Source organism: Lithobates pipiens, unplaced genomic scaffold (assembly GCF_037356315.1).
Source record: "Lithobates pipiens isolate NorthernLeopardFrog02 unplaced genomic scaffold, aLitPip1_a1.2 Scaffold_23, whole genome shotgun sequence".
Taxonomy (NCBI): domain Eukaryota; kingdom Metazoa; phylum Chordata; class Amphibia; order Anura; family Ranidae; genus Lithobates; species Lithobates pipiens.
The window spans coordinates 300,971,620-300,988,202 of NW_027507785.1; the positions used below are offsets into that span (position 1 = coordinate 300,971,620).

Below are 16,583 nucleotides of genomic sequence, written 5' to 3' on the forward strand. Positions count from 1 at the left end.
ACAATCTATTTCCTGATAGAACAGAGGCGTGGGGGCACTCTGCACATGCTCAGTTTGGTGTGTTTTGCTAGAGAGTTTTTTTCTGGGAGGGGTGCATGGGATCAGCACAGGGACAATCTGCACTGTCCAGGGTCAGAGGTCATGCAGCCTAACAGGACAGTCTGAGTAGACTGAAAGCTCCACATACAAGTTTTAACCAGAAATTGATAAGTCACAAGACTGCTATATACTGCTGATGAGAAAGGTATTTAGTAGTTTATATTTACTAAAATAATTGTGTTTCCATGTTCTGTGTACTGCGGGAGTCCAGATATAGTGAATGCAGGGTCCTGGATTTAGTAGCACTTTAAATGTGTAAATAAAAAAAATAAAAAAATGCTGTCCCTTTAGGTTAAAATAAATATACAAACAAATGCATATGATGAAAATATTACATATCAGTGCACATGATTAAAAAATATATGTATGTAGAAATTCAGGAAAACCAAAAAATTATTTAAATAAATTACATATTCAAAAGTCCATAACCAATGGATTCATTATTCAACATAAAGTGCTCTTGTGCTCAAAAAATCTAAAGGTGCTTGTGAGAAAATGAATTAAGCCTCTTAGCAGACGGGGTGATCTCATATTATAGAGATCATATGCATTTTATCTCTCCAGAATGGCCAACGCTCTCATCATCAAGTATCCAGGAAACTTGTTGACACCGTCAGTAAGAACTGTGAGGACTCCATAGCAAGGATACACACCTTACTTCACCCAAGAATCTCCAGAAACCATATAGATTAGGCACAAGCCACTTAGCGTATTATTGCGAATAAATTAATTTTTAATAAAAATGATTGCGCTTACATGCAAAGAGAAAAGACGTGGTATACTAAAGCACGGCTGCTGTATATGGGCACAGCACATAAAAAATGTTACTATTAAAGTCAGGCACATCCAGGTGCCCACACATCATATCTGATCCCCTGCATGGCTCCATTGAACAAGCAATTTCTAGTTTGTTTTACATTTTGGCACAAAAGACCAGATCACTTCTCATCAGCTTTATTTTCCCAGCCTCAATAGTCTTCCTTTTTTGATGCTACATGGAAGGAGAGGCTTCATTTTACAAAATGAGAAAGCATTAGAAGCCATTAAAGGCAGTTTAGTTCATAAGCAGGTCTGAGTGCTAATTGTTTTCCATTCTATAATGCTAAAAGAAAGTACAAACATTTATTTATTTTTTTTTTATTTTTTTTTACAAAGGATTTAAAAATGACAACAAACCTTACATTGAAAACCCCACCGGCCGTGGTTTATGATAACCTGGATGTAGAACTTGAAGAGGAGGACGAGCTAAAGACTAGAGGTAAGTTTACTTTTTTCAAAAAATCCTTTCTTACAACCTAAAGCCACTTAAGCCCCAGACCAATTTGCAGCCAAAGGACCGAGCCCCTTTTTGCAATTCCGCACTGCGTCGCTTTAACTGACAATTGCGCAGTCGTGTGACGTGGCTCCCAACCAAAATTGGCATCCTTTTTTTTCCCCACAAATAGAGCTTTCTATTGGTGGTATTTGATCACCTGTGTGGTTTTTATTTTTTGCGCTATAAACAAAAATAGAGCGACAATTTTGAAAAAAATGCTATATTTTTTACTTTTTGCTATAATATCCCCCAAAAATATTTAAAAAAACTATTTTTTTCCTCATTTTAGGCCGATACGTATTCTTCTACATATTTTTGGTAAAAAAAAATTGCAATTAGCGATTGATTGGTTTGCGCAAAAGTTATAGCGTTTACAAAATAGGGTATAGTTTTATAGCATTTTTATTAAGATTTTTTTTTTTTTTACTAGTAATGGCGGCGATCAGCGATTTTTGTTGTGACTGCGACATTATGGCGGACACATCAGACATTTTTTACACATTTTTGAGACCATTGTCATTTATACAGCAATCGGTGCTATTTAAATACACTGATTCCTGTGTAAATGACACTGTCAGTGAAGGAGTTAACCACTAGGGGGCAGTGTAGGTGTTATGTATGACGTTGTGTTTTTTTTATTGTAGGGGGCGTGGCCTGGCTTGTGATGCCACTGATCGTCTTTCGCTATAAAAGGGAACAGATGATCGGTGACAGCCACAGTAAGAAGCACGGGGAGAGGTTTGTTTACACAGAGCTCTCCTCGTTCTTCAGCTCTGTGACCCGATCGCGGCCACAGTCACGGAGCTCAGGACCGGGTTGGGAGCGTGCCGCTGGTGACGCACTCCCGCTCCACGGCTTAAACGTACAGGTACATGCTTGTGCCCAGCCGTGCCATTCTGCCGACGTACATCGGCGTGAGGCGGTCCTTAAGTGGTTAAGATTGCACACAAATTGTGTGTGTGTGTATATACACACACACACACACACACACACACACACACACACACACACACACTATAGGCCAAGTTGTAGTGTTAGGAAATCAAACAGGCTGTCTGGTTAGCACAGGTCAGGTTTCCATTCCTATTGGTCACAATGCTGACCTCTCGCTCCAGCCCCACACTTCTCTATCTCTCCCCTCTTCTAACCTGCTCTGTCATGGGCTGGATTCATGTCACTTTCTAAAGGCCAGAAATCAGAGTTATGCAATCTAGTAAGGGAGCGGTATACAGCACTGGAGGACAGGGCCGCTGATAAGGTAGTACAGCCAGCCCTCCTGTGACGGGCCCCATCCCCATCAGTTCAAAAGGGTGGCCCTGGCACCTGTTGAGCAGGACGACCAGCTGTACTGTCTTATTGCAGACACTGATCCTCTTCTGTCTCCTACTGCAGCGCTGCCAGCTTCTCCTCCTCACCCTCCCTCCAGGTGCAATGCAAGGGAATTGGTTCTAACACATGCGCCCCTTCCATATGCTGTCTGGGGCCCCCTGTGTGCTCCTTTCCCTCACAGCACTGCTGGCTTCTCTCCTCTCCCACCGGCAGCTGCTGTGGGCACACAGGAGGATGCCATTTACTGGCCCCTTCCTTTCCTGAATGAACACAGTGAGCGATAGGTACCAATCACTCCGGTGGCCATTCATCACTGAAGCATAGTAATGTAATGATGTTTACTATGCTTCAGTTTGTGAATGAGCAGGAAGCCTCAGAGTGTTTCCTATTCAATCATCTCTTCAGCTGAGGCTGTAGAGAAAGGGACTGATAAATCTATGTCCCTCAGTCTCTCTAGGCCCGAGTGGGCCCTGTCAGGTAGGCTGTATGGGACCTCGTGATTTATAACAGCAGCCCAGTAAATAACCATATAGTTGTCCATACACTAACTGAAATTCGATCAGTGTGTGGGCTCCCCTACTCGACAGAAGTTGATTGGTTAATTGGCTTCTGACAAAGGGGCATGTTGAAAATGTTTCCGTTGAAAATGTTTCCGTTGAAAATGTTTCCGTTGAAAATGTTTCCGTTGAAAATGTTTCCGTTGAAAATTTTTCCATTGACCAATGACTGCAGCCGCTGATTAGCATATTCTGGCAGCAGTGGGTGCTTCTGTCAGAATACATGTTCCGATGAGGGAGATTCCTCCATCTACCTCATTTGTGTGGATGGAAGAACCTGCTGGATGAGCAAACAAGAAAACAATGTATGGTCAGTTTAAATTCAAGAAGTAATATGTAGTTAAAGAGCAAGTAAACTCTTCCACTCTGATGCTTCTTTTCATTTAGTCCATTATAATAAGTAATTATCAGACTATAGCCACTGTAATCCAGCCCAAATCACATATTACTTACTGTTTAAAGAAACTTTAAAAAACTTGTTTCCAGGGGTTAGGCAGCGCCATCTTAAGTATTGTTTTCTGAGTCCGCAGTGGAGTGTATTTTCACCCTTACATTGAGCACTTCCTGTATGTTAACCAAGCCTCCTTCTCAATCCAACGTTTCTATGGCAACCCTGTTCATAGCTGACTTGTTTTATTTCATAGTATTTACTTGTGCTGCTTGTCTAATGTTTGCCTATGTCAGTCTTATCAGCTTCACCTGATAAGACTGCAGTAATGGCCAGGTTTACACTCCATATGATGTCACGTGGTGTGTAGGAGGAAGCTCTGAATGATTCTGCAGCCTCCTGGAATATCAGTGGTGTGCTGTAGGAAGTCCTGATAACAGATAGACAAGCACATAGAGAGTGTGCCGTAAATCGGGGGAGATCTGGGCATGCTCAGTGATGTAATTTATTCAGGGAAGCCTATTCCACACCCACCTAACTGTCCCTGAACCACCCCCATCAAATCATTCTCTGCAGCTATTACCTTTTGTACCACCACCCCCCTCCCTTTAGAATGTAAGCTCCACGAGTCGGGCCCTCCTGTACCTTTTGTATTGTACTGTAATTGTGTTGTCCCCCCCTATACATTGTAAAGCGCTGTGTAAACTGTTGGCGCTATATAAATCGTGTATAATAATAATCGTGTATAATAATGTCATTCTAAAGAACAAAAAGGATTACAACAATACTAAGCAAGTAAGGAGATATCTACAAGCAGTGTCCATTAGGGGTTTTTATGCTGATTTACATGGGACAAAGTTGTGGGGGAGAGTTTACAACCACTTTAAAGAGACACTGTCATCTTATCAATGACAGTGCCTGATACTCCCCTTACCCTGGCTTACTTGAGGTTCTATGCTCCTCTGCCAGGAGCAGGCAGAAGTCGGCTAGAGCAACCTGTAGGAATGGTAAGGCCACACCCTTGGTCAAGTAACAATACCCGGGCTTATGGATTGACTGATACCCTGTTTCCCCGAAAATAAGACCTAGCGTGATTGTCGGTGATGGCTGCAATATAAGCCCTACCCCCCAAATAAGCCCTACATTTGTTTCCTTGAAAATCAGCCCTATCCTGAAAATAAGACCTACATGGACTTTAACTAGGGCTTATTAGGGGGGGGGGGGGTTATGGCTTATTTTTCAGGCATCACCGACAATCACGCTAGGTCTTATTTTTGGGGAAACTGGGTAGGCCCAGGCAACATCACAGGAGAGCAAGTCACATACTTCTTCCATACCAGGAGGTGCCAGGTATACCCAAACAAGGAGCTGCAAGGGAACCAAGTTAAGGTGACTATATGGGGAAGGTGGCAGACTTTTCCAGAGACACTGACAAACTAGTCCCTGCCTTAGCAAGGTGACAGTGTGCCTTTTACATAGGAATGGTGAAAACCACATTGGTCATAGGGAGAAAATACTGTTACAGCTAGTGAATTATCATTAGCAGATGAAGGCTATCACAGCTAGGGATGCAGCGCAGAACACTAAGGCTGGGTTCACACTGCTGCGGGGGGAGATCCGGATGTGATTCGCACCGCACTGCAGTGCAAATCACATCCGATCTCCGTAGCGATGCGAGTTCAGCCATACAGATAGTATGGCTGAATTCACATCGCTCCCGCAGCAAACTCGCACAGGACCCTTTTTTTGGTCCGCAGCAGAATCGGATCGCATGGGTGTTCACACCATGCGATCCGATTCCTGTGCGAGTCTGCAGATCGCACTGCGATATGCGGACGGATCTGGGGGTGTCATTAACATTTCATTGACACTCCCAGCCGTTCGCATAGGGCAGTGTGAACTGCCGGTGGGAGGCATGCGATGCGGGAAAACGCCGCGGATTTGCGGCGTTCCCGCATCGCTGTGGTGTGAACCCAGCCTAATATAGGGAATGATCACCACCAGGCACACTCAGCAACCAGCATGGCTTTCAGGGAATGACTATGAAATATTCATTGAATGACCCACCTAGACAACTGCTCACTTTTTCCCTCCATCCAGCAATTCTCACCTTTTTCCTCCATCCAGCAGTCATCACTCTGCAGCCCTGGCAGGTGCACAATTTTTTCCAGCAGAATTGCCCCCATCAGGTCCTTCTTGTCGTGAATGTGTATGCCATACCCCCATTTATTCATATGAGTAAGCAGTAGTGTCCTTCATTACTTTTCATTATTTCGATAGGACAGTAGTCGCCAACCTTTTGGACCTCACGAGCCACTAAGCTTACAATCCTGTTGACCGCTAACATGAATTTTACATGGCTTATACAAAAAATTCTTCGGCTCTCTGCCAACACCCCCTCCAACTTGGCTCTCTGCCTCCAAACACTCTGCATCACACTGCTGCCTTACACAGACTCGTCACCTCTTTATCCAGCCATGTGCTTGAGCTTTGTGCTCCCTTCCACAGTCTGTGATCAGCGCTGCCATTGGAAGGTCACCTCCTTCTTCACCTCCCGCTCTCTGCACTACTCCCAGCACCTCCCTCTGAGTTCCCAGGAGCTGGTATTCAAAGGAGGCGTTTGGTATCAATGCACGCTGATAGTATTGACTTGCCAGCGGACATTAAGAGAAACACTGAAAACATCATAGGCCGGTATACATCCGCCACAATGTTGATTTGCAGCAGAAACCCTGGAGACCACCACAATGTTCTCATGGGCCATCAGTGGTCCACGGAAACTCTGGTCGGCAACCGCTGCAGCAGAATATGGCTTACCCATAGGAATTAAAGGAATGGTGGTGCACATGCATATTAGGAAGTGGATGTTTTTGCTGGAAAAGCCTCTTTAATGCCAGACAGGGACGCATAGCGAAGATTGCTGGATCGAGGACGAAGCTATTTGTCCAGGTGGTTATGGGTGGTATGGGGGGGGGGTAGATTCAAGGGCTGTTGTACCAAAGACCTGGTTGTCCTTTAAACAAAATAAGTCAACAACTGGTATTTTGGTCACAAGCTTGAGCTCCAGTCACTGCAGTTTCTAACCGTCTGTATTACCTGCCAAGGATTCAGAGCCTCAGGCACTCCTGGCTGCCACATCTCGGTTCTTTTGTTACATAATTGTTCCATTCACTCTGTGCACAGGTGGCAGCTCCTAACTGGTGCTGTTCCCACTCAGTTCTTATCTTGGTTGAGTTGTGCACTTGCTTGTTTTTCAAGTTGTGGTAGCTCAATGGTGAGGTCTCTGCTCTCAGATTTCCAGCTTTTCCCTCTGGGGGTCCACTTCACAAAGGGATCACACTCCTTCCTGTAATTTAATTTGTCTTGCATTACCACAAATACGGCAGGAAGCACTATATTGTCAAAAGTATTGGGATGCCTGCCTCCACATGCATAGGAACTTTGATGGCATCCCAATCTTAGTCTGTAGGGTTCAATATTGCGTTCACCCTTTACAGCTATAACAGCTTCAACTCTTCTGGGAAGGCTGTCCACAAGGTTTAGGAGTGTGTCTATGGGAATGTTTGGCCATTCTTCCAGAATCGCATTTGTGAGGTCAGGCACTGATGTGGATGAGAAGGCCTGACTTAGTCTCCACTCAAATTCGCTCATCCATGTCTTTATGGACCTTGCTTTTTGCACTGGTGCGCAGTAATGTTGGAACAGGAAGGGGCCAACCCAAACTGTTCCCACAAAGTTGGGAGCATGAAATTGTCCAAAATGTTTTGGCATGATGAAGCCTTAACAGTTCCCTTCACTGGGAAGCCCAATCCCACACCATAATCCCCCCTCCACCAAATGATTTTGACCAGTGCACAAAGCAAGGTCCAAAAAGACATGGATGAGCAAGTTTGGGGTGGAGGAACTTGACTGGCCTGCACAGAGTCCTGACCTCAACCCTATAGACCACCTTTGGGATGAATGAGAGCGAAGACTGCAAGCTATGCCTTTTTAGCCAACATCAGTGCCCATTAGCAGTGCCAGTCAATGCTGGCTATCAGTACCACCTATCAGTGCTGCCCATCAATGCCCGTCACTGCTGTCGATCAGTGTTGCCCATCAGTACCGCCTATCTGTGCCCCCTATCCGTACCACCTATCAGTGCCCATAAGTGCGGCATATTAGTGCCACCTCATCAATGCCCACCAGTTCAGCCCATCAGTGCCGCCTCATCAGCGCACATCAGTGAAGTTACAAAATTTACTGACAGAAACTTAAGTATATAAAAAAAAAATTTTCAACAATTTTGGTCTTTTATTTTTTTTATTTTTTGTAAAAATGAAAAACCCAGCAGTGATTAAATACAACCAAAAGAAAGATCAATTTGTGTAAAGAAAATGATAAACAAATTGTTTAGTACAGTGTAGCATGACCGCGCAATTGTCATTCAAAATGCGTCAGTGTTGAAAAATGGCCTGGGCAGGAAGGGGGTGTATGTGGTCATTTAACCACCAGGCAAGTGCTTAAAGTTCATGTAAAGGCAGGCAATACTTTTGCCAAATAGTGTATGAGAAACTGCCTGGACGTTAGGCCGCTGAAATAATATTCATTTTTGACTGACTCTTTCGTGTATTAAAGGTTTGTTTTACAAAATTTCATGGTTCTGTTTTTTTTAATTTTTTTTTATCATTCTCTGTTGATGAGATGTTACTTTTATCATTCTTGTTACAGTAGTGATTAGATCTTGTATTCTGTTTAGGCCTCACCGGACTAAAAAACATTGGCAATACATGTTACATGAACGCTGCTCTGCAGGCCCTGTCCAACTGGTAAGCTCATAAAGACAGAGACTTGTGTGCATGCTCTTTTGTATCTTTGGGGTTGACTGTAGTCTTTTTAAGTTTATAAAACTTCAGCAAACAAAGGAAAATACTTTTATATCACTTATGTCATTTTTAACCACTTCCATACCGGGCCTATTCTGGCACTCATCATCATCATTTTTTGCTAGAAAATTACTCAGAACCCCAAATATTATATATGTTTTTTTAGCAGACACCCTAGGGAATAAAATGGCGGTCATTGCAACTTTTTATCTTGCATGCTATTTGCACAATAATTTTCAAACACCTTTTTTTTGGGGAAAAAAAATGCTTTCATGAATTAAAAAATAACAAAACAGCAAAGTTAGCCCAATTTTTTTGTATAATGTGAAAGATGATGTTACGCCGAGGAAATAGATACCTAACATGTCACGCTTTAAAATTGCACACACTCTTTGAATGGCACCAAACTTCGGTACTTAAAAATCTCCATAGGCGATGCTTTGAAAATGTTTACAGGTTACCAGTTTAGAGTTAAAGAGGAGGTCTAGTGCGGCGATATCTCACATGTGTGGTTTGACCGGCGTTTACATATGTGGGCGGGACTTGCGTGTGCATTCGCTTCTGAGCACAAACTACCGAGGACAGGGGCATTCTAAAAAAATATATATATATATATTATTTTGTTTTTAAATTTACACTTTTTTTTACATTTCTATTTTTTTGATCACTTTTATTCCTATTACAAGGAATGTAACCATCCCTTATAATAGGCATCTATGTGACAGGTCCTCTTTATGGAGAGATGCAGGGCCAATAAGTCCCCACATCTCTTCTGCAAGCTGGAAAGCATGAGATCAGGCAAAAAAATTCACAATCTCGTGCTGATAGCCGCGACTGCGGCTTTATTTACATCCGTTAACCCGGGTGTGACATCACAACGTCGCGCCCGGGTCTCCAACGGTCATAGAGATGACTGGTGACCATCTGGCCCCCAGAAATCTCTATCGTCGTCATCTGGCGGTGGCCGATTCTTCCTCCAGGTCCCCCAATGGCACAGGAGAGCCCGGAGAAGCACCAGATGGCGGCGGAGGAGGGAGACGTCGCCTCCTGTCACCTATAAGAACGATCAAGCTGCAGAACTGCCGCCATGATCATTCTTAACGTGCACAGAATCACCAGCTGGAAAGAAATATATCTGAATAATGCCTGTAGCTGCAGGCATCATTCAGATATCCCCGCACAAAGTCAAGGATGTCATATGATTATGTGCAGTATTGAAGTGATTAAAGTGGTTGTAAACCCTTACAAACCACTTTGACCTACGGGTAAGCCTAGATTAAGGCTTACCTGTAGGTCCAAGAAATATCTCTTAAACCTACACTGTTTAGGAGATGTTTACAAAAAGACAGGCACAGCTGTCTACAGCGCATGCACCGTAGACAGTGGCGCGCAGGCGCACTATCGCCGTTAGTGGCATGCCGCTGCTAATGACGATATGCCGTTAGTGGCGGCTCGCATGCGCGGCAATGACGTCAACGCTGCTCCAGCGCTGTGAATGGCCGGAGCAGCGATACCCGGAAGAAGATGGACGCTCCGGACTACAGGGGACAGCGGTGACATCGCTGGCTCCTGTGTCAGGTACGTGGCACATAATGGGCTACTATGCGATGCATACTAGCCCATTATGCTTTACCTTTGCAGGGAGACAAAGAGGAAGTAAACCCATCAGGGTTTATTTCCTCTTTAAAAACTCACAAAAACATTTCAGTTCAGCTTGTTGAATTTGAACTCTAGGCAGAAGTAGAAGACACAAATTACCGTATTGCAGCTCTGTAATCATTAATACATTACCAAAGGTATTTTTTTATTTTTTTTTAAATACCAGCAGTGTACGAACCCAAATTCTACCTGATATTAGTCTCTCTCAGACCCCATACAGCAAAGTTGGAGTGGGAGAGGAAGAAGCAGCACAAGAAGCGAATCAGTTCATGCGCTGATAAAAATATTGGTGGGAAGAGAAAGCAGAGTGACAGAGATGAGCTTATCACTGCGCTGCCTCTCCTTTCACAGGCTGGGGACAGGTCCAGGACAATTGGGCTTAAAGGAATGTTTCTGGCAACCAGGACCACCATCAGGGGGGTACAGGCAGTACTTTTGTAAGGGGCCCGAGCGTCCCAAGGAGCCCGTCAACGGGGCTCGCTCACCACCTCCCTTCACATGAAAATACACAGTCATCTCATCATAGCCCGTGCAGCAGAGAATACAAGCCTCAGCCTGAGCGGCGGTGTCCACCACTCCCGCCTTTCACTAGCAACCCCTCCACCCTCCTCCCCTCGGCTGGTGATCAAGAATGACACTCAATCCCCTTCCATCCCTTGCTAAAGCTGAGCCTGCTAGTTGCTGTTGCTAGGTTGCAATCACGTTGGCCAGTACTGGAGCAGGGAGCGTGGCCAGCTTCTTAACCTGTTAAGTGAACCTAGCCCTCTCAGGTGCATGAAGATATGACAGAGTGGCGTGGAGTCACAGATAAATGGAGTGTACCGCTGTGCCCCCTCACTTAGTCACGCACTTAATCCAATAGCTGGAAGTTGAACACTATTACATATTATTATGACAACACCTGAAGCTGGCATGATGGACTTGCATTGTGAAAATGAGGATGATTCTGGGTGGGGAAGAGAGTTACATTGTGGAGAGCCTCTTCACTATGTAACTCTCATCTCCACCAGAATCATCCTCATCCAATTTCACAATATATCCCCACCTCTGCCCTGAATCCTGGAGAGGGATGGATGATGTTGGGCGGAGGTGAGGATTAGTGGCGGCTGGTGATCCAATTTTTTTGTGTGGTGGGGGCGCAAACAAACTGAAAAATTCTGAAAAAAATGGTGGCGGTGGGACAGCTCCTCGATGTCTTCTCCTGACCTCTGCTATGATTGGACGCCTGAGGCAGCCAATCAGGTTACAGGTAACAGATCCGAGCACCAGATTGGCACAGAGGTGGTTTAGCGTTAGGAATGCGAATATTCATTCAGTTTTCTAACACAGCTGAGTGACCTGTGAGCGCCCAGCATGGCGCTTGCAAGTCACCTTTTTTGACGCCTATTAGAGGCTATGGCTCTAATTGGGTGCTTAAAAAAAAACCTTGCTGCGCCCGAAAAAGGACCGGGTGCCTGAATAGGGGGTGACAGCAGCGGCCATAGATAGATTCATGCAATGCATGAATCTATCTATTGGTGATAAAGGGGTGGCTGGAGAGAGGGGGCGGCACCCGTGTGCCCTTATGGACGCACCGCCACTGGTGGGGGATACAATGTGTAGAGGGATGGATGCTGTTGGGCGGAGGAGATATATTGTGGAGAGGGATGGATGATGATGGGCAGAGGTGGGGATATATTGTGGAGAGTGTTAAAATAAAAGTGGAAAAACAAAACGAGTATGGGACTTTAAATAAGGCAGGCTCAAAGACAATGCAAGAGTAGAAATTTTATTGTCAATTATACATGAATGTCAGGAAGAGTTTCTATGTGATCAATAAGTGTTCAATACATGTACAGGCATGACATCCAAGTAAACATGATATAGAACATTGATAATCATACCAGGGGAAAAGATTTATACAAATTTCCAAAGAAATAGTACAGTAATAATATACAATAGAATTCATAAAAATGTTGTAAAAAATTATGGAAATGTGAGGGATTGCATCCTCAATAGCTCGACGCGTTTTGTCGGTTGACCGACTCATCAGGAGCGAATATATAATGTCTGTAAATAATGAATAATAACAGATGTTCTAAATTAAAAAGCCTGTAGTATAAGAAATATTATAAATAAATGCATTTTATATAGAAAAAAGATGGTCAAGTCAACAGAACTTACACATAGGAATGCCGAGCATAAGTTGTCCCGGTGTGCATGGGTCGCCACATTAAGCCTCTCCCGGGAGCTGAGGCGCAGGGAGCCCGCCCCAAGCACCCGGCTGACAATGAGAAGCCCCCAGCCAGCAGATAAATAGAGTAATTGGAGTATTATGCCAATAACGGTAAGTAGGATCTATAAGATAGATAGAAGGTATTTTTTATGATGAACCTGGTAGCACTGCCAAGTACCAAAGAAATAAAATGCGTCGAGCTATTGAGGATGCAATCCCTCACATTTCCATCATTTTATACAACATTTTTATGAATTCTATTGTATATTATTACTGTACTATTTCTTTGGAAATTTGTATAAATCTTTTCCCCTGGTATGATTATCAATGTTCTATATCATGTGGATGTCATGCCTGTACATGTATTGAACACTTATTGATCACATAGAAACTCTTCCTGACATTCATGTATAATTGATAATAAAATTTCTACTCTTACATTGTCTTTGAGCCTGCCTCATTTAAAGTCCCATACTCGTTTTGTTTTTTGAATTTAGAATAGAGATGGAGACGCACTGCCCCCCCCCCCCCCCTTCCATGTGCGTTTCATTTAAAGTCCCAGTATATGGAGATATACATTCCCCCCTTCTTTGTATAAAATAAAAGTGGGTGCACCGACTCAAGACTCAGTGGGATGGGCAGTGGGCGCATTCAGTGGGACGGCCAGTGGTCGGGCCCTGGGGAATGTTGGTGTTCAGGCCCAGGGGGGGGGGGGGGGGGGGGCGCGGTTGCCCAGGCCTGAAGCTGTGTAAGGGGCCCCACAATTTCTGGTGGCTGCCCTGCTGGCAACAGATTAATTTTAATGTCACTTCTCCCAAGCAGCACATGCTCACCTTTCTTTTATTCCCCTAGTGCCTCAGCTACATACAGTTTTTATACAGCACATCCAGCGGCCTCACTTATTAGTGAGGGACATACACTGTATTGGGACGTCTGCCTTTACACACACATGTACTTTAATGGCATCTCAGTCTTAGTCTGTAAGGTTCAATATTGAGTTGGCCCCCCCTTTGCAGCTATAACAGCTTCAACTCTTCTGGGAAGGCTGTCCACAAGGTTTAGGAGTGTGTCTATGGGAATGTTTGACCATTCTTCCAGAAGATCATTTGTGAGGTCAGGCACTGATATGGAGGGGAAGGTCTGGCTCGCAGTCTCCGCTCAAACTCGCTCATCCATGTCTTTTATGGACCTTGCTTTGTGCACTGGTGTGCAGTAATGTTGGAACAGGAAGGGGCCATCCCCAAACTGTTCCCACAAAGTTGGGAGCTTGAAATTGTCCAAAATGTCTTGGCATGTTGACTCCTTAACAGTTCCCTTCACTGGGAAGCCCAATCCCTAAAAAGCAACCCCACACCATGATCTCCCCTCCACCAAATGATTTGGACCAGTGCACAAAGCAAGGTCCATAAAGACATTGGTGAGCAAGTTTGGGGTGGAGGAACTTGACTGGCCTGCACAGAGTCCAGACCTCAACCCGATAGAACACCTTTGGAATTAATTAGGGCGAAGACTGCGAGCCAGGCCTTCTCTTCCAAGATCAGTGCCTGGCCTCACAAATGCGCTTCTGGAAGAATGGTCAAACATTCCCATTGGCACACTCCTAAACCTTGTAGACAGCCTTCCCATAAGAGTTGAAGCTGCTATTGCTGCAAAGGGTTAATCAACTCAATATTGAACCCTACAGACTAAGATTGGGATGCCATTAAAATGCTTGTGTGTAAAGGCAGGCGTCCCAATACTTTTGATAATATAGTGTAGTTAGTTTTGGGCCAGCTTATGTGAAACAAAAGGTGGACTTCAGTTTTAAAGTGGTTGTTAAGCCTTTTTTTTTTTTTTTTTTTAAGCATTTTTTTAAAAATAAATCACACACATAGGGGCACCTGTCATTAGGAGACAGGGCGAATAGTATAAAGAGGTCAGAGTTATTTCAGTAGCAACAGAAGGGGGAACCATCACTAACACAGGCAGGGAGAGGAGAGGACAGAGGAGGGGACAGGGAAGGAGACAGGAGAACTGCGGATGATGGCGGCAAGTAAACTGACCACAGTGTCAGGGCTTAGCAGCCATGGTAAACTGTGGTAAGTTTACAGGGGGAGGACAGAAACTGGCAGGATCACCCAGGTATTTCAGGTGTTACAGTGGGCCAAATTACACAGCACAAGGACTGTGCTGTATAACATGCATTAAAGGGACAGGATCCTTTATTTTTTTTATTTTTTTTATTTTTTTTAGGGTAACAAATACATTAATCATGTTAATTGACTGACGGGCTTTTTCTAAATTCACAGTTTCTATGCTAGCGGATAAAAATAAAATAAAAATATTTCTATTGATTTTCAATATTAATCTTTACAGTCCTCCCCTTACGTACTTCTTCCTTGACTGCGGTGGTCTGGCACGCACTGACAAGAAGCCAGCTTTATGCAAGAGTTACCAGAAACTGATGAGTGATATCTGGCACAAGAACAGGTATACCCAATTTCTACTCGCATTTCCTTGTCAATAAACAAATATTCCACTGGCTCCACTAATATCACACACAGGCTTGTATATTAAGGCAGTGCAAGATGCAGTTTTGCAATGACCAGATTGCAGTAATTCTAACGGTTGTTTTAAGTTGATCTGACTATTCTCTACTGCACTTTGCACACTACTGTGGCCAATCTTAATAAATAAGCCTGACAATGCATTCGTGTGTGTCTTCTAATTCAACTTGGTAATGAGCTAACAAAATTTCCTTTCCTGGTGTTCTGTACTTTTGTTCTTCTACCCAGGCCTGGTTCTGTTATACCTACTAACTTGTTCCAAGGCATAAAGACTGTAAACCCAGCTTTTCGAGGCTATTCCCAACAGGTAAGAAGTCTCTGCTTAGATTCAGTCTCTTGATGATAATTTGATTAGCTCTGAATTTCACGTTCAGGTTGTTTCTCTTAAGATCAAAGAGCCCTTTGAGGCTTTAGAGAGTATAATTTTGGTCTCGACGGACCATTTGGTTCTTTTATGTGAGTCATGTTGTTTATGTCCTGCGGTTACATTTATTTGTTGTGTAATCTGCTTTGTACTGCACGTTTCTGATACTCTGGTTCTTCTGTTTTACCTCGCCAGAAGAATTTGTATTTCTATCAATTTATTCCTGAGATTTAGGCCGGCCATGGACGGAGTGAATTTCTTTCCTGCAACCACGGGTCGACAGGAAAATCCCTCCCGCCGAGCCATTGTGTTCTTCCTGCAGGGGAAGCCGTCCCCGCCAGGAGAACACAGTGATTATTGCTAACTGCTTTAACAGCCGCTAGCAAAAATCACATGAAAATTGGGCAGGCTGGTTGTACCCTAGTTGATCGATTAATCAACTTGGGTACATTCAGCCTGCCCTACACATGGTTCGAATCTCAGCCGGTTCCTGCTGAACTGGTCGAGATTCCATCCATCTATGGCTGGTTTTACAGGGCCATTCCATCCAGCATAGCCAGACTCAAGACCTGACTTTTTTGTACTGCAATGAAATAGAAAAACTAGTTCTTGCCCCTGCCCCCAACCTTTGATTGGACAGTGATAGGAGAAGTAGCAGACTTATGAGCTGATCTCTGTAACTCTCCTGTCTCCTCATATTGGCATGCCCGTTATTAGCACATGATCGTTGCAACACTACTGATTGGCTCCTTGTGCTTCTTCGTAATCTGCTATACAGCACATTGAAAAATTTTGATTCCGGCAGTAATGCTTTGAACACTGTCAGGTCCCAGGGGGCATTTTGTGACCAAACCAAGTTGTTGGCATACCCCAGTTTACTCAACCATAAGGCTCCATGCACACTGAAGCTCAAAAAAGCTTTTTCTGGATGCCAGATTGCTGGCAGAAAACGCTGGTTGAAAAACCTGCTTTTAACAGCGTTTTATACTAGCGTTTATGAGCGTTTTACAGCATTAGCGTTAATGGGCGTTTTTTATAAAAATACACAGAGGACACTCCAAAAATCCCACAATGCATTGAAAAATAGAATGGCGAACACTAATTAACGCATGTTTATGAGCGTTTATCAGCGTTTGCCGTTTTTTGGCCGTGAAAAACGGCACTTTGAACGCGAATTTCTGGCATTCAGAAAAAAGCCCATAAACTCCACTGCTCATTAAAGCTAAAAAACGTCCATGTGTGCATG

The 16,583-nt window shown here is 44.0% G+C and overlaps 1 protein-coding gene across 1 annotated transcript in view; it reads left to right on the forward strand.

The window, feature by feature from the left end:
- The window catches only part of USP33 (ubiquitin specific peptidase 33), a 141,204-nt gene that overhangs the window by 63,243 nt on the left and 61,378 nt on the right, over positions 1-16,583 (forward strand). The window contains exons 6-9 of the mRNA XM_077450421.1: positions 1,255-1,357; positions 8,427-8,496; positions 14,783-14,896; positions 15,202-15,280. Coding sequence (XP_077306547.1) covers positions 1,255-1,357; positions 8,427-8,496; positions 14,783-14,896; positions 15,202-15,280 — 366 coding nt within the window. The remainder of the gene's footprint in view (positions 1-1,254; positions 1,358-8,426; positions 8,497-14,782; positions 14,897-15,201; positions 15,281-16,583) is intronic.